The sequence below is a fragment of the Lonchura striata genome, chromosome 14, assembly GCF_046129695.1.
Source record: "Lonchura striata isolate bLonStr1 chromosome 14, bLonStr1.mat, whole genome shotgun sequence".
NCBI classification, from domain to species: Eukaryota; Metazoa; Chordata; class Aves; order Passeriformes; family Estrildidae; genus Lonchura; species Lonchura striata.
In genome coordinates, this window is record NC_134616.1 from 14,868,985 (window position 1) to 14,891,154 (window position 22,170).

General features: G+C 54.5%; 1 protein-coding gene across 1 annotated transcript; it reads right to left on the bottom strand.

Annotated features, from left to right (window-relative positions):
* Positions 1–369: 369 nt before the first annotated feature.
* PHKA1 (phosphorylase kinase regulatory subunit alpha 1) lies at positions 370–21,706 on the bottom strand. Its single transcript, XM_021547776.3, has 33 exons — positions 21,528–21,706; positions 21,274–21,432; positions 20,771–20,818; positions 20,050–20,218; positions 19,510–19,592; positions 19,254–19,334; positions 18,749–18,847; positions 18,489–18,635; positions 18,114–18,167; positions 16,507–16,629; positions 16,301–16,396; positions 15,434–15,541; positions 15,162–15,240; positions 14,581–14,715; positions 13,456–13,565; positions 12,653–12,797; positions 11,638–11,716; positions 11,134–11,213; positions 8,705–8,881; positions 8,210–8,304; positions 7,902–8,041; positions 7,622–7,778; positions 7,385–7,464; positions 7,104–7,182; positions 6,888–7,017; positions 6,426–6,527; positions 5,916–6,031; positions 5,566–5,604; positions 4,729–4,773; positions 4,307–4,477; positions 3,730–3,783; positions 3,400–3,600; positions 370–3,149 (listed from the first exon to the last, which is right to left on the bottom strand). The coding sequence occupies exons 1-33, from the start codon at positions 21,603–21,605 to the stop codon at positions 2,976–2,978; spliced, it is 3,633 nt and encodes a 1,210-aa protein (XP_021403451.1). The 5' UTR covers positions 21,606–21,706; the 3' UTR covers positions 370–2,975.
* Positions 21,707–22,170: the final 464 nt, after the last annotated feature.

Here is a 22,170-nt window from a genome sequence, read left to right on the forward strand (position 1 = left end):
GCCCTTTACGGCTCCCCCGACCGGAGAAGGGTCACAAAGGGAGGGATTAGCCACGATAGAAAAGATGTATGCTACTGTCTTTACAAACAATTCCATGGGTGACAGTATGGGTGTTAACGTGTTAGAAATGGGTCTTAATGTTTCTACCCACTTCAAGCCTCATGTTTGTCACAGAACCCAGAGTCTGACTCCTGAAACAGACAAATGGGTCCACACCAGCCTGCGTTTCTGAACTTCGGGGGAAATGACAGGCTCAAGGGGAGAATTACGTGGTAGGCTGTTCAGGAAGGCTGTGCCTTCCTATCTCAGCCAATGGGTAAGGAAGAAAGCAACATGCACCCAGGAATTTAGGATAAAAGGAGGCTGCACTTTCTGAAACCTAGAGAGAATATCCCACAGGTTGATGTCCCAGTAGACTCTCTCCCTTTATTTGAATAAAGTTGCAGGGCTCCTCTATCTCCTTTATGGACACTGGCTTTTCAAAGCATGATCTTCCATACAGCCACACATACAGAAGAGCTGCTGCCCCAAGAGACCACCTGGCCTTGAGGCCAAACCAACTTGGACATCAGAAAACACAGGCACACACAAAGGAAAACATCTGGCTGTGGTACCAGCCATATCCACAGTGGAGTGGCTGATTTTTTTTTGCCTGGCAATCACCACTGCACCCACACACAGCCAGCCCAGGGTGCTCCACAGGCTGCATGGGCAGAGCATGGTGTTAGCACATGGCATGGGCACTGTCGCCCTGCCAGCCCAAGAGACAAGCTCAGCTGCTGTCCATCACCCTCTCAGAAGGAGCTCAGGCTGTGACATCCACCCGGCACAAACCACACCTTCTGTGTTTCCTAGAGTGGACATGGCCCCTCAGACAGAGCTCCCATGAAAACACACAGCCATCCAGGCCTCTGGGTGCAGGGACTGCCAGAGCCTTTCACTGGGAAGGATGGCAGTGGTAAGAACAGCTGTGTTCAGTGTGGCCAAGATCTGCCAGCCCTCGGGGCTCAGCTATGAGAGGATGTAGAAAGATTAAGGGGCATAAGGGAGTCTGAGAAAGACTGGTAGAACCAGGCTCTGCCCTGCCTGACAGGAACAGCCAGTCCAAAATACACAAGTTCAAGGGGAGCCTGTATCCTCCCTTGCCAAGTGAAGGCAGTAACTTAAAGAAAAGGAGTGGGTGGAGGCCAGCAAACCCCCTCCTTGCCCACCTTGCTTCCCCATGTGCCTCTGTACAGCAGGTATGAAGCTCTCACGTGGAAGGCCAGACAATGGATGATGTGGATGTTAGTCCATCTACACCAGAGGTGTTGCCATGGCTGTGACACCCCAGACCATGTCCACCTCTAAAAGAGAGATGGGTTACAGCTGTAGGCAACTCCTTTCTGAGGGTCCAATGTGCCACACAGACAGTCCTCTTGGGGAAGTCTGCTGCCTCCCTGGGGCCCAGGTTAAGCACAGCACTAGGAAACTTCCCAGCCGGGTTCAGCTTCAGACTGTTATCCACTGCTGCTCTTCCATGTGGGTGACAATGGAACTGCAACACATAGTCCCAGGGCAGTCAAAGGAGACTTCAGGGCCTGGGGATGGCTGGTAAGGAATTCTGGACCACAGTTTCTTTCCTCTGTCCTTCCCGTTGTGGGCAGTGACATTGAAAGAGATGGAATCAGTCTGCTGAATATATGGCTTGGTGGCTGATGTCACTGCCACAATGTCAGGTTTTTTAATTTTTTTAACAAGGCACGCCGCTGTTAGATGTGATCAACCTTTCCCAAAGGGAAAGAGCATCTTTGCTGAGAGCTTTGCTCACTGACAGCTGTAAACCAGTCTTGGAGTGGGACATAGGTGATATTGGGCTGGCCTGTGACAAGCTGTGGAACATTGCAAGGTCATACAGTGCAAGTGAGGGTTCTTGGCCTGTTGCTCAACATGCTGAGTGTACTGGAGCACACCTAAAGTCTTAGGGAGGTGAACCAGAGAGCCAAAAGGGAACCCCAACTCTTCTACCACTTTGTGGCATGTGTGCCTGATCCTCATCAGCCCAAACACACCATCCTGAGTGGGGGATGAACCTGCAGGGTAGATTAGAGCAAGGATCCACTATGTCCCCACCCCTTTCTGTGCCAGGCTGTGGCAGATGGAGCAGAAGCCAGAGATGAGCATTAAAAGCATGGTTTTGATTGCACAGGTAAGACCAAATAGCCAGCTCAGAGCTGCTTCACAGGGCATGAGAACTCAGGAACCTGTGACTTGGCCACTAGCACGACTGCTAGGGATAGAGCAGATGGGACAGAGGGGCTGCCACTGGCATGTCCCAGCCAGCCAGAGCCCCTGTATTAGCAGCTTGGAGGTAAAACGGATCCTGGCTACCACAACCTCCCCAGCTCTGCACACAGGACACCCAGCGGGGGATGATGGGCTGCCTGCTTCCAAGCAGCACAGCTGTGGCTGGGCTGGACCATATTGATTTTGGATGTGCTGGGAGAAAGGCTCAGGCCCCATCCCCTATCTCTCTAGCAAAACTTTTCCATCAGCAGCAGGAAGAGCAAGAGCCTCAGCCTGCACTAGCATAAATCCTACAGATCTGGAATAAAAAGCAGCACAGAAGAGGTTAAAAACTGTAAACCTACTGGAGGCAGGGAGAGTGTGAGCTGGTCAGAAAGCATCGTAATGCTGAGCACGCAGGTCTGCTCAGGGGAATCCTTTCCAAGTCCCTCAAACAGAAGTCTTTCCAGGGGTGATAAATCAGGAAGAGTCATGCAGACAGAACCTTCTAACACAAGTACACTTCAAAGCTCAGCCTTTCCCGTGCTCTGCAGGCCACACAGGCACAGGTCAGTTTAGGACACATGCCTCCTGTGGAGTTCCTCAGAGGGCTGCTCACCCACCAAGAGGCCAGGACTGGGAGGAGAGATGGCCACACAAACTAACCTAGTGTTCATCTTTACAAGCTGAACAGTGAGGAACTGCAAAAGCTACTGCATGGAGCAGCCATCTGTGGGCAGAAAGTCGTACACGTACAAGGCCACCGACTTGGACAGGTAGGTCATGGTGCCAAAGCGGCCGCTCGGTGCACTGTCATACAGCAGGCTGCAGATGCCTGTCGAAGGATCCCTCTCCAGCATCTGCTCATCAGCGCCCAGGGCTTTCTGGATTTTGGACAGGAAAGCAGAAAGGCATCATTAGAAAAAACGGCAATCCCATTATCAGCTTCCATCCCAAGCGTTCTCTGTTGCACTCAGTGTGACACATTGACCATGAGCAGTGGGAGGAAGACACCACGGCTTTGCTGTGCCCCATGAACACAACAGGGACAACAGGCAGGGCTCTCCAAGTGGGTGAGCCCTGCACAGGTATGGGGAATGCAGCCAGCAGCCCTGGGTGAGGCCTGGCCCCTACCTGCTCCTCATAGAAGAGGTCATTGGCCATGTGCAAGATCTTTTCCACAGCTATGATGCCACCAATGGTGTGCACCTCCATGTCCACCAGCATGGTGAGCACTAAGATAGCTTCCACCAGCAGCTGCCTGTACTCTGGCTGGGGCACACGGTTGAGGACAGACTCCACATGCACAGCAAACTTCATTTCCCCTGGGGTCATCTGTGAGGAAGCAGAAAGAAATGTACCTAAAGCACTGTATGACCTGCTCAATTCCTGAGCTATGCTGGGCAATCAACCAGGGTAGCCAGCACACACAACTAATGTGTCCCATTCACATGAACCTCCTACCTCTCTGGTTGTTGAGGAGGGAAGAACAAAGCCCTCCACAGAGAGACCGTGGCACTGCAGAACAAGAAGGAGAGATCATGGTTATGGCTTGGGGAAGCACCATGCTAAGATACAGAGGTCCAGCCCACCAACTTCCTCCCACTTGAGCACTGGTGCATCCTGCCCATACATCCCAGCTCTGCCTCCTGACTCCATACAGCATCACTCCTTTCCCATCAGTTCAGTGTCAGCCAGAGCCCCCTGCATGGGGGCTCTGCTCCCTGGCTTATCATGCTGAGGATCAGCTGTACCCAGAGCACCTTCAGCTGTGGCTCTAGCCATGCACTTATCTGCTTGATGCATGAAGCATCTGAGCAGCTCCCCTCTGCAAGGTGCAGGCTGAGGCAAGTCTTACAAGACTACAAGGCAAGTACACATCTTCTACAGCTTTCCAAGGTCAGCTGCAGGCCTTGTCTATGAAGAATATATCTCCACAACATCAGGGACCAGCCCTGAGTGCCTAAGTCCCCCTGGCAAGGCTGGTGTCTGGGACCAGAGGCTCACATGCATGGAGAGGCACCAGCTATGTCTAACTCACCTTCTGCAGGACCTTCCAAACGTTCTGGTAGAAGCCCACAGGGACACGGTTCAGGGCCCCATCCAGGCGGCGCCTCCGCTGCCACTGGCCCTGCCGGCTGTCCGTACTGCCCTGGTCTTCTAGCTTGCTTGAAAAGGAGTCCTTGCACAGCAGCTCTGTGTGCCCAGTAGACTGGGCAGACAAAACAAGAACCACAGAGACTGCTGCAAAGTTAAATATCCCACAGGAACGCAGCCTACTGCTGCTCAAGAGTTTGTAGTTCTCCAGCCTCATTCCCAAGACACAGCTGCCACCCCACTCCCTGCTCCCAGCAAAGCCCACCTTACAGTCCCAGCTCCCTGTAGCACCCCCCAGAGCACAGCTCCTTCCTGCAACCACAGACAAGACAGACCCCATGAGTGCAGCCAACAAACACAAGTTACCAGAGAGGATCTGAGGCCAGCGTCCCCGGACTGCAAACTGATGGGCTGAAGGAGAAAGGGAGAGATGGAAATGAGACTGTGCCAGAGCAGGGCAGAAGTCACAGCAAACAGAGCAGCAGCAGCAGCAGATCAGGGTCAGGTCACAGGGCAGTTATCCCAGGGCCAGGGCTGGCTGGAGACAAGAGGGAGTTTTGAAAGGAAAGCTGCAGAGGGCTGAACATGCCAGGGCTGCAGCAGCAGCAGGTCTGCACTGGCCTGCACACAGGAATAGGACTGCTACTGCTCTGCTGGCTCGCTGGTATGGGCAGGGATTTAGTCTTAAGCAGACAGAAGGACCAGTAGGAAGGTCACTGCCCACACACAGCCCTCTGTGATGTCAGGTTTTACACTGCAGCAAGTTGGCCCTAACTCTGCTGCATCAGCCTGGCCCCAGCAAGCTCTGCCTCTTTGATGACAAGACACATTCTACAGCTCAGGACTCCTCCTGGACATAGGCACAAGAGGAGGTCCTTGGCATTTGTAGCTGACCAGAGGCCTCCTTCCCCAGAGAAGAAATAGCTGGGGAGGCAGCAGGCAGGATCCAATGAACTGTCCAGCAGTCACTACTGGCCATGGCACTGGCAGCATCACACCATCCTGCTCAGCAGATTTTGTGGGTATAATGGAATGCATTTGAGCACAGCTCCCAGCTGGCTATACTGGCAGTTGCTTAGAGGGGAAGCCAACTCATTCCTGCATCAGCTGAGGGAAGCTCATTGACTTATGCATGCAGGGAAGCTGCCCTGGTGCATGGCATGAGGGGCAAAAGCTGAGATTGCAGGACCAGAGAGGTTTCACCTTACTCCCAGGCAGAGACTGCCTACGTTTATCCAATTGCTGCAAGAGAAGAACAAAATGAAGGTTCTGCTGTTGGAGGATGCCCACCAAGATGCTAGCCACACCTGAGACACCACACAGTCCTCCCCACCCCTGCATCTTCTCAAGCACCCCTGTGCTCCCACTGAATTGCCAGAGCAACCCCCACCCATTACCAGATTCACTCCAACTTTCCCCCCAGGGCAGGACTGGAGACAAAATTAGCTCCTGGAAGCATCTGTGTCTCCCACTCTTCCATCAGTTCTGCCTGGTTTGTAGCTGGTTTTCACCCACAAGACCTGTTGTGAGTGGCCTGCACCACCTGCCCTCACCTGCTTGATTTCACTTTTCAGCCTGACGAGGCCACTGCGCTCAGGCCTGGTGGTCCCGACAGCTCCCATGTCACAGATGGAGACAGCAGTGGTGAGCGACGAGTCCACTGACCGCACTGGTGGGGGACAGAGGTCTGGAGTGGGCAACCTCGCTCATGGCATGGCCACCCCTCATGGCTGCCTGGGCACTGGTACCTCTGCATGACCTTGCCCTCTAATATGATAGCATCGCAGATCCATGAATGCAGTACAGAACTGCTTCAATTCAGACCCAACCAGGTCAAGTGCCAAACTAAGCAAAGCTCAAATAGCCATGAGATTCAGGCTTGAGCCCAGAAATCACTGAGCACCATCCTTATGAAGAGCAGAGCTTCCTGCTGGACCTTCCAGTACTGAAGCATCTGTACTGAACATGGGGGAGCACAGGGACACCGCCCAAAGGTAGGAACATTATATGTGGCCATGCTGTGCATGCAGCTTTGCCCCGAGATGCTCTCTGCTGGGACTTACCACTCCTTTCCACCCCAAACTCCTTGCCAGAGAGGATGTGGTAGAGGAGATTTTTCATGTCTGATGGGCTGAGATTCATCAGGTTCTCTGTGGCTTCTCTAGCTGGAAAGAAGAGAACTGTGATTCTGTAGCCTGTGTTATAGTCATCCTAGGACATTTCTACCCTGCATGCCATTTTGTGAGCAGGGAGAGCTCATCTGGCAGGACATACACTAGCTCCAGGTGTTGCCTATAACATGGACTCTTCCCATGGCCAGCCCAACTCATGCTGGGATGAAGACTGCACTGCAAGCACTTGTTTGTGCTGCTCAAGAACACGTCCGGCTGCAGACACTGGCACTTCCATGCAGGGTCCTGTCCTAGCCTGAGCTGCCTGCTTTTAACAGTATTCCTTTCTAGCTGACAGAGCCCTAAGCATCACAGGAGCTACCCCAGCTAGGGTGCTGTCTCTGCCACACGTACCTGAACAACGCAGGGAGTGTGCCAGCTCTGTTGCCATCACCTGGATGATGAGCCCAATGCGGATGCGGAACATCTCAGCAAACAGTGAAGGCTGTGTGCGTATGTACATGGCCAAGTACACCATGATCTCCTAGAGGGGCAAAAGCAGATCACCTCACTGCTGCTCACCAGGGCAGACACCCAGCTCTAGGCTCCCCTGACACCCCGGCCCCTCACCTGGGTGAGGATAGACACACTGAGGTTCTTCTCACTGGCTTCATCAATAAGGCGAACGAGTTCCTCATAGGGGATTGGGCTGGGGCATGGACAAACAGCAGAGCAGGTGAGAGACAGCAGAGCAAACCCTTGCATACCCCGAGTCTTTACAGCCCCAGGAGGACAGATACAGGCTGGGGACAGCCACCCAGGGCCATTCCTGCCCATGGACCCCCCCAGGCGCCAGGCTCACATCCAGACCCAGCCCAGCACGCTTGGGGAGAGAGAGGTGCCACACTCACGCGGTGATTGTCTTCTCACGTGGCTCTGGGGGCAGCCCCACTGTCAAGTGTTTCTGGTGAGACAGGAGGTCAGTACAGGCCTGGAGACAGAAAGGCAGCCGCTGTCAGCAGCTGAAGGTCTGGGGGCTCATCACAAAGCAGAGGGAGACAGAGCTGATGCAGCCATGGTTCTGCTCACTCTGCTGCCTCCTCCCTGACAGAGCTCAGCCTGTTAGAGGCTGGTTGTACAGCTCTTACCTCATCCAGAGCTTCAACCTTCTTCTTGAGGATGCCAGAGATGTAGCGGATCAGGGCCCACTGGCGTGCCTCCCCCACGCGCACATACAGCTCAGTGAGGAGCTCCTTGACGGTGGGGCCAGGCTCACTATCAAGCCCCGTGTGCCACTCGGGTCCCCTGTGAAGGTGAAGGAGGTGCTGCGTTATATCCAGCAATTGTCACAGCTCCCTGGCAGGCCCCCTGGGCTGTGCCAAACCCCTGTATGCACAGTGAGCCCTCAGGACACAGAGATCATCCTACTTGAGCATGTGGAGCATGTAAAGGATGTCTGCTTGCTCCTGCAGCGTGGGGCAGATGCGCAGCTGGTCCACCAGTGCCTTGCAGTCCACGTTGCCATCCTCATCATGTGGCAAGTTCATCTCTGCATAGAGTGCATGGCTCTGGGGGAAGGGAGACCCGTGCTGATGATTAGCATCACCAGCACCCTGCACCAAATGGACCCATGCATATTCTCCCTCATCAAACAACAGGACTTCCCTTTGCAATCCTGCAAGGACACTCTGGCTATAGCTGAAAGAATAGCTCAGTCTGGGAGAGACAGAACTCACCTTGCTGTCCAAGTCAGGCTGCTGGAGTGAACTCAGAAGCTTGACTGACTGCTGTGATGCCTGGAAGATCCTGCTGGGGACATACATCCCAACATCTAAAAAAAACCCCACAGGTTGGTGGAGATACATCCAGCCCAAATCACCATTACTGTGCCCCAAACTACCTCAGACACTGACGTTGCTCCCCCAGCAGTCCTTGCAGAGGTTGACTATGGGAGAAGCAGCCCCTGTCCACCCATTCAGAGGAACACCACAGGCAGCTGCCATCTTTTATTGAGTTTTCATGGGGCTGCACAGGCATCAACTCCAAGACATTCCATGGGCAGGACTAACATGATGGACATAAAGTGCCTTTGCCCAGGTAAAGGCTTAGTTTGTCTGCAATCCACAGGAACCCCAGCATCACCAGCATCACAGAGCTGTGAAAGCTCCCAAAGCACTTCAACCTCATCCCTGGGCTCAAGCGAAGATGTGGAGGGTGTTGGAGTTACTCACTCTGGACATGCAGGTCCTTGGCCTTGGATGCCAGGGACATGAGGTCACGGGTGGTGTGGACAGCAGCCCTGAAGCGGCTCAGCCCTCCCCGCTGGGTGGTCGGAGGCAGGTTTGACTGGGGAGTCGTGTGCTGCAGCAGGTGATCCAGATACTGAGCAACCTCATCATCTGTGTCCTCTGGAAGGGAAAGCACCAAGCAGGAGTTCAGCTACTTTGAGTTGTGGCACCCAAAGACCTAGAGAGCTCCCATGTAGAGGAATTTCTCATGGAACAAGGGCATGATATCCTTTATGGTATTTCTCTGCAGGAGCTGGACAACCCTGGCCTGCAGATTACAGAGATACTTTAGTTACCCTGGCCTGCAGAGATACTTTAGTTACTTTAGAAGTACTCAGGACATCCTTGGAAAGACAATAAGCTTTGTAAAAATACAATAGTCAATGCTGGATGCTGAAAACCATCACATACTATAACCTGATCAGACACTTGTAGTGTAACAGCCAATCAATAAGTGATTTGTATATGTAATCATATTATGCTAGCCAATGAATGTTAATTAGCTATTGCATTATGTAAGGCGATAAGGTATAAAACATGAATAAATTAGACAATAAAGGAGGATGACAGCTAGATATTGGTCTGAGTATTATCACGTCAGCCGGCTCTCCGTGGGACCCTCTCCACTCCCACCTGTGCCTCAGCAGGGACAAAGCTTTGCTGGCTGCACGAGGTGACAATGTAGGGCCAGTGTTGGCAGCAAAGTAGACTAATGGACAGTGCCAGCAGCCAGGCACACAAAGCACCCCTGTTCCTGCACGACTCCTGCCCTGGGACGCTGCCTGCCCCAAACTGGGGCTCCCTCCATGTTCCACGGTGACAAAGGAAGCAAAAGGGCTGCAGCATGTCTCTGATCCAAGCCTGTGCAAGGACAGGAATGTCCCACTCAAACCTAGCAGGAAAACCCTCACACTCCTTCTCTCCAGGGAAGAAGTGGGGAGGTACAGCCAGAGGCAGCTTGTCCAAGCAGAGACCACTTACAAGCACCCCAGCACAGCAAGGGCATCTTCCAAGCAGACTCCAGCAAGGGAGCAAGGCAAGGTGGGTTTTGCAACAGTTATTTGTAAGTTGGAGTTACAGGAAGAGTTATGGTTCCTGCCTTGCTCTTTGCCCAGCTTCAAGCAGCTCTCAACACCACATCGGGATCACCAGAGGCACCATGCACTAACAGCAGCATGGAAGAGGGTGCTCAGAGGCCAGGTCTCTGCACAGTCAGGAGATAAAACTGAGGGGATGCCCCTGGGGGGGAAGTGCCCCAGATAAAACACAGATATCAATGCACTAACAGTGGGCCAGGGCAAAGTTATGCTGCTCTCCAGCTGGAAAACTCGGAGGTGTGCTGGCCCCATGAGATGAGCTGCTGACTGCACCTGAAGCAGCACGGCATCCCCTTTCCACCCCTCAACGGAATGCCTCATGACAGTGCCTGAAGGCTAGGCTGGAAAAATCCCATAAGCACCACCCTTGAGAACATTCACCTGGCTGCAGCATCTGACCACAGGAAAATTTTAAAATCCAGCATCTTTGAGATGCTGTTGAAAGGACAGGCAGATCTCACTGGAGCTGGGAGGCAAAGCAGAAACCTTGGACAAATCCTGATGCAGCCTGTAAGGAGGCTGCAAATGAAGTGAGAGATGGGCTAGAAAAATGAGCATTCAGAGTCCCAGCAGTGTGTTCACTGGCTGCAGGAGCTGCAGAGGCAAAACAGATAGTGGGAAGGCTGATGATGACCAGTGCTAGATCACACAGGAGATGTCCCCAGCCTGCCTGCAAGGGGAACAGCAAAATTTGCACCCTGCCATGGTCCCAGCACAGGAAGGGGTTCCTAATGATGTGATGGGCCAAAGCATTCTCAAGTACTCTCTATACAGCAGTAAGGCTTCAATTTGGCACTCACTGGAGCAGCTCTGCCCAGGGGAGGGGCAAAGGCTTTGGGAAAAAAGAGATTAATTGGGGACATGGTGGCTCTTCCCCACCACCTTGGTCACTGTGCTATCATCTTCTGCAATGCCATTTATGCATCAAAGACCCTCAGCCACATCTCCCAAGCAGGGGCAGGTTGCCAACCCTTTATCTCTTCTCCACGGAGCAGCTTATGAAGGTCAGAGCTGCTTATTCCAGACAAGGTTGACAGAGAGCCAGATGGGAACATGGTGAAAACCCAAGCACATGAAGAACACAGCAGTGTATGCTGGCAGGGAGGTTAGGTGTTATGGTTGTAAGGGTGAGTTAGGCATTTGCCACCCCCCAGCAGTGACTGACCTGTTCTCCCTTACTATCCTCTGCTACCTGCAAGCCATGCAGCCACTCCTAGGTGCCTAGCTTCTCAAAGCTGTCACTGCTGAGCCTGTAACTCTTGGCAAAGACCTTACCCTCTGGCCCAGGGTCCATAAAGCTGAGGTGCGTTCGGCATGATGTTGTCAGGAACTCCGACAATTTACCAGTCTGAATTCTGGGCAAGAGATAGGAAGGTCACATGGAGAGGAAAGGGGAGGTGATACCCTTGGCTTTACCTCGGGGCTCCAGGGCAGGCCCTTTGATGGGGAGACATGTTCACCAGGAGCATACACACACTGATGTCTACTTTAGCTGCCTGCCAACTCTATCAGCCGTGGGTGGGCATGGAAGGGATGCCCAAAAGTTATTAGAGGAATCCTGCAGTCATGGGTTTGATGATATGAAGAGCCATGTCCTCTCTTTCATCTCCTCAGTTGGGATTGTAGCCCTAGGGCATGCTGATAGCCTAGCACACCCCAGTGTATCTTCCCCAGCTTGCTCCCCCAACAGGCTATGCTCTGTCCAGCAGGTATCCTCACAACCAGGCTCTTGGAGGCCATGAGCCCTCTCCCTCCTGCACTGCAGGAAGCTGCACTCACCTTGCACCACCGAAATACCCATCCTGCAGCTTCCGCAGCATCGCCAGCACCGTGGGATGCACACTGCTGCTGGTCTCATCTGTGTGGAAGATGCACAGGCAGTCAGGCTCTCACAATCAAACTCGCTCCCAGAAAGTAACCCAGGACCAGGTGGGCATTCAGACACCCAAAGCACCGCGGCCAGACCCTTACTCTGGGGTATGTGGTCAGGCTGTGGTACCAAAAGAACCACCCAAAAAGGAAAATTGTGGACTATCCAGGCTGGATTCAAGGAAAACCATGCCAGGATGTACTCCAGGCTCCTCGGATTTCACCTTGGGCTGAAGCAGACAGGACCAGACAGCAGCACCTAACAGCCCCCTGCTCTGTCTCTGCCTTTCACATAAGGAAGCAGAGGAGTGGGTTGCTGTCAAGGGTAGGGGGCACCACAGCAAAAGGTACACTCGAGAAATTAAGGGGATTTCAAGTACACAAGGAGACACAGAAAGGCCTTAAAGTAGAACAACATCACCTTCCTACACAGGCTCACAGGGAGCCCGTGAGCTGCTGCAGGCAAGCCAGTTCTACTCCGTGCCTTTGCTCCTTCTGGTTTACTATTTTCCCTTCTCTGCTGACTAGGAAAGCCTTTAGCAGGTGCTCACTCTTAGGGAAGAGTCAAGACGAAGAAAGAGCACCAAGAACACTTCTAGAGAGAAACTGCGGTTTTGGTCTTGGCTCCCAAAAGGCCTTCCCACAAGCCTATTTGCCTGGAATCTGAACACATCTGTGCCAGCAAACAGCCCTTGAGCTGCAGGTACTAGTGCCTGACAGACAACCCTGTTAGCTGCCAGGACAGCTGCCCACTCAACATGGCTCCACTGAGCAGTAAGCACTTCACAGGACACTACTAGCTGCTCCAGCCTCACCATGTCCCTGTTATTGAGATGGTCACACATTTGCCCACCCCCTTCCTCCTGCAGAGCTGTTTCCCAGGGCTGCTCTAACCAAATGCCTTGCAAGGCTTGAGCATCTGTACCAAGCATGGTGTGGGAGATGGGGAAGGTGATGGTTGGTCGCCCAGTCATCCTCCACCGACTGCACAGGTAGGAGAGGTCCGTCCTCAGCATCTCCACAATCATCTTGTTGTCAAGAGCCAGGTAGAACTGCTGCTGGTCTATGAACTGTGAGGACAACATGAGACATGATCGGCCCTGCACGCAGTCACCAGGTCCTTATGGTGCTACCTATGTCTTCCCACAGGCACACAGCCAAGCTAGCCATGCTGCGCACCCAGAGGACATGAACCTGCCTTTGCACCGACAGCTCATCCCACCTTACTCAGCAGGTGTTGTACAGCCTAGCAAGGGATCTTTCACCCCCAGGGCAGCTACTGGCCACTAACAACTATGGGGATGTACCTAACACCACAGCTCAGCAGCAGCAGCATCCAGCCCCACGCAGTGAGTCCATGTTGTGCCTGTTCCAAGTGAATAAGCACTCCCCATAATGCTAGGCTTGGATCACTGCTTGTCCCCTGGACACACGTCCCTGGCCTGCCATCAGCATCCTCCTGGTGTCCTCATCAGGGTGAGCAGAGATTTTCATCCAACACCGATCATTAAAAGGCTCAAACTGTCCCAACATCCACACAGTCAGACCATCAACTGTGCTGCCTCATGTCACATAGCTGGACTACTCCATACTCCCAGGCTGTTTAGAGAGTGTTGGGTCACACCTTAGAGTGTGTACCTTAGAATGAGTACCCAGCCATTGAAGAAACTTCCTGCCCAGTTTCATACCACAGAACAGCTAGGAATAAGCCTCTGCAATGTCACTCACCTGTGGGGTAAAGGTAAAGATGCTCCTCCTGATTTTGTAGAGCTTGGAGGTCCCAAGGACACCCATATGCCGGTAGGGCCGTCCAGTAAGGCACATCTGCTTGTTGCGGCCTGGGAGGGCAGGAAGAGGAGTTTTTAGTACAAACCTTCTCATGAAAGGGGCTGCAGCAGCAAGTAGTGCCAAGCATCTTGCTACTGGCCAGCAGGGAAATGCTGGTTTGAAGTTGGGATATCCCAGAACCCTGTGTCAAGCTGGTACAGTTCTAAGGGACAGGAATTCTCTGTTCCCAGACATGTCAGAGACACGCTGAAATAGTGATACACAGCCTGTCCTGATTTCTGCAGCGTCACAGCTTCTGGTCTTTGGCCACACCAGAAGCAGGAGCAGGGCTAGGGGTGCCCCTCTGCATAGGGCTGGCCCCCCTAAGTTGACAGCTCTATCAGCATTCCAATTGCTCCTGGATTACTCCCAAAGCCCAGGATGGTGCAGCAACAGCATTACCCCTTGCTTGTCAGCTCTGGCAGCTGCCAGGCTGCTCCTCCTGCCCATGTCACACTTGGCCTTTTGGTGGCCTAAATTAGCTGCCAAACTAAATCACAACAGATCAGGTGTCTCCTTCAGCCCAGGCTAAATCTCTGGCTCCTGCAAAACAAACCCCATGCCCGAGGGCTTGCAGCATCAAGGAGCAAGCATGCAGAGGTGAGCACATCCTCCCTTCACCCTTAGCCCTGCCCACCCACCAGCAACAGCCATACTGCCTGAGCTCTGGGCTCTCTTTGCCAGGGACAGCCAGAGGACCCTTCCTGGGATCTAGCTAGCCTCCCCCATCCAGATTTGAGTACAGAAACAGAAGACAACTCCTGGCCATGTGAGGTTCAACATCTGTCAGAGTTTTTTGTCTCTTCCTGGGGTGACTATACAACTGCAAGCCAAAGCTCTATTCCTGTCAGAATCACACTGAACAGCACTGTCTGCCACTTTGTTCTGTTTGGCATCAGTGGCTTTATCAGGCCTAGAAAAGGCCAGAATCTTCATCAGCCAAGCAGAGAGCAGGACACAAGTGTCTATGAGCAGGAGCACCAGGGGTGCACCCCGTTTGCTGCAGGAGCAGGGAACCCAGCTCACCCAGCCGGGCATAGATGTGGCTGAGGATGCGAGCAGGCTGCACTCTGATGGGGTAGACATCTGCCACAGTCTCCACGTTAATGCCCTCCTTCTGCAGGATTGCCTTGATCCCCTCTGTTTCAGCCAGGATACACACTGTGGATGAAGACAGTATCAGCAAAACAGAGGCACAAGGGTGTGACAGCACTGCCCCGTGCCTTTGGGCACACATACAAGGCACCACACCACAGAGAATAAGCTGTCTGGTGTCCCTTGGGAACCAGTTCCCACTGCAGAAGTCTGCTTTGCCCCTCCTAACACTCTATACACACACAGGTCTTCCTCAACAAGTGGCAGGAAGAGAGTTTTCAACCTCTCTGTAGAGGAGGCTGCAGCAAATGATAATTTTGTGGATCAACACAGGATAAAATGGATGGACTTGCACCCCGTCTTCCACCCACCTTGCCAGGGCTGAGACTGGGCTGTACTGGCAGCAGCCCATCAAGCAGAGCCACCCCAGAGCCACCTCTGTGAATTCTGCACAGCCAGAGTCCTCCCCACCTGCCAGGCTCAGGGGTTTGGGACTGGTTCCTTTCCCTCACCTTGGACCACTACATCAGGTTTAGGGACAGTTGCAAAACGGCGGTTGAGGGGATCTATTTCACCAGGAGCTAGAAACCCCTGTGGGAAAAAACATATAAAGATATGAACATTTTACAGGCAGGGTAGAATGGGAGATGCCTACAGACAACCCACCTTTATGAGATTCTGGGGGATGGAGGTGACAACTTCCCCACGGTGGGTGGCAGCATTTGCACCTTCACAGCTCAGAGCCTGGTCCCACAGCCCTCCCCAGCACCCAGGGTGACCCTACCTCGGCCATCAGACAGCCCAGGATGTAGAGGGACTGTCCCCACATGTGTGGCAGCTTGCCCATGGGTATCCTGTCCACAGTGTGCGGATTCCTGTATTCTTCATCCACCTGAAAGACAAGCCAGGAGGTTAAGAAGGGATCCATAGTCACAGGATGCTGAAGGAAGCATCCTCACTGCATCCTGAAGTCCAGCAGTTCAAGGCTTAAAACAAGGCCCAATAACAGCATTTGTCACAGAGGGTCCAGAAGAGCCAGGTTACATTCCTCCTCTCTTCTTATGACTGCCCCAGGCATCCGTATCAGACAACAGAGCAGCTGCTCAAACCATGTTTGGTTTCTCAGCTCGGGCCATCCCACTAGAACTGACATGCCCCAGGAGCACCCAGAGATGCTTTCTGATACTGGTGAAGAGCACATCTCTCCTGGATGACCTGAGCATCAGGAGGTCACTGCTCTTAGCCCAGGCCCACACGAATTCCCTCAACACTGAACTGGAGCTCAGCACCACCTACTCAGCCCAGGTCTGCTTGTCCTGAGTTCTAGGAGCACTCAGACTCTGAACAAGCAGACTGTCAGCAAAGAACTCATGTGTGGGAGCAAGAAATGCTTTGGGAGAAAAAACCGAATTTTTATCACAGTTTCATAACAACTCCAAGTCATCCTTTTTATACGTGAGGTTTGCATGCCCTGCATGTGCCCTTTCACTAACAACTTGGCTTAATAAGCACTTAAAACTTAATTATCTGGTAATGAGACCAGGAGTTCCAGCACTGGACTTTCATGATCTTTGTGAGTCCCTTCCAAATCAGAATATCCTGTGATTCTGTAAGACACTCCTGCTTCCCACCATAGCTCAGGATCACTCACCTTATCCGGTGGGACACTGTACAGCTCTGGCAGCAGGCGTACCCCATTCTTCCCCTTGATAAGAACCCCCTCAAGGGCTTCCCGGTACTCCTGCACCTGGGAAGAGAGGAGAGGAAATCTGCTGCCAGCTCCCTTCTTCCTTCCTCCACGTGCTTCTCCTGCCAGGGACTTTTTTCCACTAGCCCAGCAGGTCTCACTTCTCTTACCTGCTCCATGTTTCCACTGAAAATCCCATCAATCATCAAGTATGCCCAGAAGAGAGGCCACTCACACTCAATGTTCTCAAACAGCTTCAGCTCAGCAGGTTCGTAGTAGAGGCGTTTGGGATCCTATAAGCAACATCAAGGCAGGTGGTACGTAACAGGATCTCCTCAAACTGACACCCTGAGACCCTCGCCTCAGATGTCCTCCCAGCCCTTCTCTGCAGATGGCCAAGGAAGAACTGGAAAGCAGTTTCACCTCCAGCCTCTGTTTTCTCCATTGGACTACCTCCTCCTGAGCCCCCTGCACTGATAATGGAGAGACTTACCCTTCCTGGGGTCTACCTGGTCCCCAGCAGACACCCCAGACATTGTGCTGCAGTACAGCAACAGCACAACAACCCCTGTGCCATGCTGGGTCCCCTTTGCCTTGCCTGCTCTGCCTGAGCCTCTCAGCATCTGTCTCCTCCAGCATCATCAAGCTGGCCCAGCCAGGCGAGAGGGCCTGGGCTGGTCACACAGGGCCAGAGAGGTTCCTTCACAGCGCTCCTGCCACATGGTGCCACTGTGAGCCCAACACAAGGGAAGTTGTGAGGATGAAGAGCTGCCTGCACAGAGTCCTCCCACCACAGTTCTGTGTGGTGTAGTGCCCTTTCTTTGACCCTCCCTGCTCACTGCTCTGTCTGCCGCAGAGAAGGGAGTGTTTGCCTTAGCAGACTACTCAGACAGAGAGGACAGAAGGAGCAAATATCTTCTACCTGGACTCCAGCCATATGCTTCCAAAATCCCATTTGACTACAGCTAGCTGCATGCCTCTGCAGGCACTGCTGTCCTTTCCATGCCTCACAGCTCCCCAGAAGTAAGTAATCCACGACTCTGCATGCTGCCAAAGCTCATAAGCACTGGGAACACTGGACTGGAGATGCTGCTGCTTCTCTCTGGCTCTGGAGGAGGAGCAGCCACACATACTGCCTCTTACGGGCAGGTCTGCAGAGGTGCAGCAAAGGAGAAGCATTCAGAAGTACTCATGACAGGCACAGCAGCTGGTGATGACTTAAGAGCCTCTGAGTATCTTTCCTGAGTTCAGTGGTTAACAAATGAGACTGCTTCTTATAAAATTTTCCTGTTTTCTCTCCCCAAAGCAGCAAACTCTCCACTTGCTCACAGGGCCATTCTGACAGTACCCAAGCTGACTGCTGGTCTAGGAGAGACAGAAGCAGTTTTGTGACCTCCAGAGTTACCATAGATGAGGCTGCTGGGTAGCAGCTCTGCAGTCACCTCCCCAGGCCTCCAGCCCTTGCTCAGGGCTGGTGCAGTCCTGGGAGAGCCCACCTCAGCAGGGCTCCCATGCTGGGCACTGGTCCCACCTTCTACCAGACACACCACCCAGGATACAGGCAGAGCCAGCCCCTGGCCACCTGCTATGGGTGTGGGTGGGACGAACCACCTCTCCAATGAGTTCTGGCATTTTTGGGAGCCTTGCCCAGACCCATGGCACTGCCTGGGGCTACTCAGGGCTCTTGTCTTCCCAGTGCTCCCCAACACAGCTGCATCCAGGTGGGCTGCTGCTTGGCAGGCAAGTTCTGCCAGGCAGCAAGGCTGAGGACATTCACCTCTTTGGGAGTCCTGTATCCATCCCGGAGGAAGCGGCAGCAGCCATAGCGCCCCTGGAAGGGAGAGAAAGATTTGCTGAGCAGGAGGCAGTGTGAAATATCTTGTACCTTCAATGCAGACACAGGAGCAGGGTGTTTCCTTCAGCCAAACACCCCCTCCCTCACTCACCCAGCACTCAGGTACCACAGTCACAGTCCAGAGCCACAGCACACAGGGCTGCTTCTTTGCACACCCCCGCCACAGAATCTTGGGAGATTAGGACAGAACATGCCCCAGCAACCCCCCAGGGAACATGTTTTTGGGAAAAAGGGCTATAGCAGTTTGGACTGCAGTTGTCTTCCTGGGAATAGTGAGTCAAGGGCAGAGATGCTCACCTGCAGCTTGGTGATAATCTCCTGCTTGGTGATTTCTACCAGCTCGCTGTCCTCCACAGCAAATGCCGGGTAGGAGATGACAGAGAGCACACTGGCATCCACCTCCTTGGATGTGGAGGCCCTGGGCAGCATTGAGTGGAGGATCGACTGGGCAAAGAGGAAGGAAAGGTGGTTAGGCTGTCAGGCCAGGCATCATTCACACTTCCAAACCCAGGAGATCACAATTCTCTTGCAGCAGTGTAACACCTGAGTCACCTCACCTGGCAGTGCTGCACCTCATCTGACAGCACCCGTATCACTGACTGCGGGCCTCCCTTGGCTCCAAAGAGATCCAGCTCATCCAGTGCCTCCAGGGCAGCCTGCAAGCAGGGTGAGACCCACACAGACATGTCCTTCACCATGCTGCTCATCTGTAAGAGCTCTCATTCCATGCTAGTCCCTGTGTACGAAGCACTGCCCAAATTTAAAAGTATTTGAATCCTGCAGTGGCTGCAGAACATATCTGGTCAAAATGGGACATTTCCAGACATCAAAAGGGCCTGGGACATTTCTGCCACACACCTCTGATTAACTTTTTGCTCCCAGTTCAGACAAAACCCAGGCTAGAAGGGCACAGTTTTATTACAGCAAACAAGATAGGTTCCCCAGGAACCTATCACTGCATTGAGCCTCAGCAGTTCAACATGTCCAGCCTGCCCTGTCAAAAAGCAGCTCAGGGCCGCTGGTGCTCCTCATCCCACCAGCCAGCATTGTTTCCCAGCTCACCTTGGCCATGCCGACAGAACTGGCATTCAGCTCGGTGATGCCTTGGTTTGTCTTGTCCCCACGCTCCCATATGCCAAAGTCCTGTGAACCAGGCACTGTTTCAGAACACAGCCAGAAAGCCTTTGAATCCCACCCATCCATGGTGCTTCCAGAAGGTGCTGGTGTGGCTCAGGTGGAACCCACAGCTGTTCCTAGACACCAGTCCAGTATCTCCACCATCAGAGCACACCCCTCTTCCCCAGCACAAGTTACCCACCGCAGTTTTGTAGGCAGCTTCAATGTAGAACACAAGGTTCTGGATAAAGTTGACTTCATCCAAGCTGTGAATTATGTGGAGGCCTAAAGCAGAGGGAAGAATTCACACTAGCTGCTCCAAGCCCACAAGCATCCCCAGGATGGGGCTGCAGTAACCCAGGGATGATTCCTCCCCTCTGCATGCCTGCCCAATGCCGAGAACTCCCAAAGTTGGTGGGGTTGGGGGTCTTGTGAGGCCCCATGGCTGGGGACATCAGGGTACATGGAGCAGGTCACAGCCCAATGGGAGCTATGTCCTAGCTGGCTCCATCTCCACTCCCACTCCTTACAGCAGCACTGGGGCTTCAGACAAACAGGGGCTTTTGGAGAGACTGACATCAAGGGGCCCAAACCCACCTCAGGTACTGCGAGCATAAGGGACAGTGGGGATCATGGAAGCCATTGCAACAGCTTGGCACCCAGAAAGCTGCACCCAAACTGAGACTCTGGTGAACCTGAAGAGTAGCACACTCAAAGCTGCAATGGGAGCCCCCAGCATTACCTGAGGCTGTCATTTGTGCAAGCATGAGGAGGTAGAGGGAGGTAGCATCCATCTGTAGGTGACCCCATTCGTGGTCTCCTACCACGGTGGCACAGGTGTGGGTGTTATACTTGGCATGCAGGCAGTCCCTGGTACTCTGACTGTACTTGAAGGCCTCTACCTTATCCACCTTGAGAAGGGCAAAGAGATGCAGGCATTCATTGAACCCTGTCTCCAGAGAGATCTGACAGCTCCTGAGCCAAGGGCTGCCCCATGCCATGAGTGGAGCACATGGAGTCATGCCTGGCAGGGCAGAAATTCCACAACCCCTGGACTGAGCCCCACTGTGCACCAAGGCAGTGAGTGCAGGCTCACATGTTGGTGCAGCAACAGGACTGCAACAGTGGAGGGCCTACTGCCACAGCTGCACCATGCAGAGAAAAGGGTTACCCCAAATGCCCTCAGCAGGGAAGAGCTGTAGAATCCTAGTGCCTGCCAGGCCACAAGACAGGGAGCAGCTGGCAAAGGCTCCACTGGCTGCCAGCCCACAGCTCGGGAACTTCAATCATACCCATGACAGATGCTCACTCAGAACTTATTTCAAGACTTGCTGGAAGGGGGCCTTCCCTCTGCTCATCAGGGGAGGCTGGGGAAGGCTGGAAGAGCTAGGACAATAGCCTCTGTGGCATAGCTGGGCTTTAAGGAGACTAAGTGACACTGAGAGGTACGCCCCAGCCCCTACCTGTCTCATCATACACTGGAGCAGCCCCTGCATCAGCTTCACCACGCTCTGCAGGAACAAGGAAAAGAGGTTTGTTACTCCCCAGAAGTCCTGACTCAGGATCAGCTGGCCGCTGACCTTTGTGGGGCTCAGTGTCTGTAATCAGAGCCCCTGCTCACATTTTCACAGCCCCTGGGTGACAGCAGAGGGAAGATTTCTTGGTCCGCCAGCAAGGCCAGGTTGCCAGGCTGTGCAGGACCGAGGGCACGGCTGCAGGACGTGGCTCCCCAGCCCCAGAGAAAAGGTCTGCGGCCCCAGATCACCCCAGAGCCAGAGCTCCAGACCCGCTGGTTGGGCTCCAGCGTGGTTTGAGAAGAGCAGGCTCTGACATCCATTCCCACTGCCTCCCGTGCCGGGGACAGCCGCGTTCCGCCCTCCCGGCCCTGCCCCAGCCGGCCGGCGGCTGAGCAGAGCGGGTGACCGCCGCCCGCAGCGACACCAGTGCCGGCCCTGCTCACTCCCACCTGCTCCAGCTCGTAGGCCTTGGCCTTGTCCTCGTCGCGGTCGGCATTCTTGCGGTAGGCGAGGCCGAGGCCCCACACGGCCAGGATGCTGTACACGTTGTCCCGGACCCAGGCGTCCCGGTGGTCGGCGCTGGCGGGGAGCAGCCCGGTCACCGCGTCCTGCGGAGGGACACACCGTGCACACGGTTCACAGCGAGCTGCGCGGCCCAGCGCCGGGGCCCCGGCTCTGCTCCTCATCCCGGGCAGGCTCCGACCTGGTGGCGGAGAATGGTCTGCTGCACCAGGCGCCCGTAGCCGTCCAGACGCACACCAGAGTTGCTCCGGCTCCTCATGACGGCGGCAGCAGGACCGCCACCGGCACCGGCGGGACTGCACGGGTCCTGTCAGAGCCCCGCCCCGCGGCGCCGCCTGCTCGCTGCCGCCGGCGGCGCTGCCCGAGCGCCGCTACAGCCCCTGAGCGGCCGCCGTGCCCCGGCCGCGCCGCCCCGCGCTCCTCGCTCCTCTCTCTGTTCTCCTCTCTCCGCACTCCCCACCCCGCGCTCCTCTCTCCGCGCTCCCCACCCCGCGCTCCCCTCTCTGCTCTCCCCTCTCCGCACTCCCCACCCCGCGCTCCCCACCCCGCGCTCCTCTCTCCGCACTCCCCGCCCCGCGCTCCCCACCCCGCGCTCCCCTCTCTGCTCTCCTCTCTCCGCACTCCCCACCCCGCGCTCCCCACCCCGCGCTCCTCTCTCCGCACTCCCCGCCCCGCGCTCCTCTCTCCGCGCTCCCCACCCCGCGCTCCTCTCTCCGCGCCCCCCTCTCCGCGCTCCCCTCTCCGCACTCCCCACCCCGCGCTCCTCTCTCCGCGCTCCCCGCCCCGCGCTCCTCTCTCCGCACTCCCCACCCCGCGCTCCTCTC

Coding starts and splice junctions, on each gene's coding strand:
- PHKA1 (XM_021547776.3), bottom strand. CDS start 21,605: ATGAGGAGCCGGAGCAACTCTGGTGTGCGTCTGGACGGCTACGGGCGC. Junction 7,183..7,384: donor CGTGAGAAGACAATCACCGC/GTGAGTGTGGCA, acceptor TCCATGCCCCAG/CCCAATCCCCTATGAGGAAC. Junction 6,528..6,887: donor ACACTCCCTGCGTTGTTCAG/GTACGTGTGGCA, acceptor TCTTCTTTCCAG/CTAGAGAAGCCACAGAGAAC.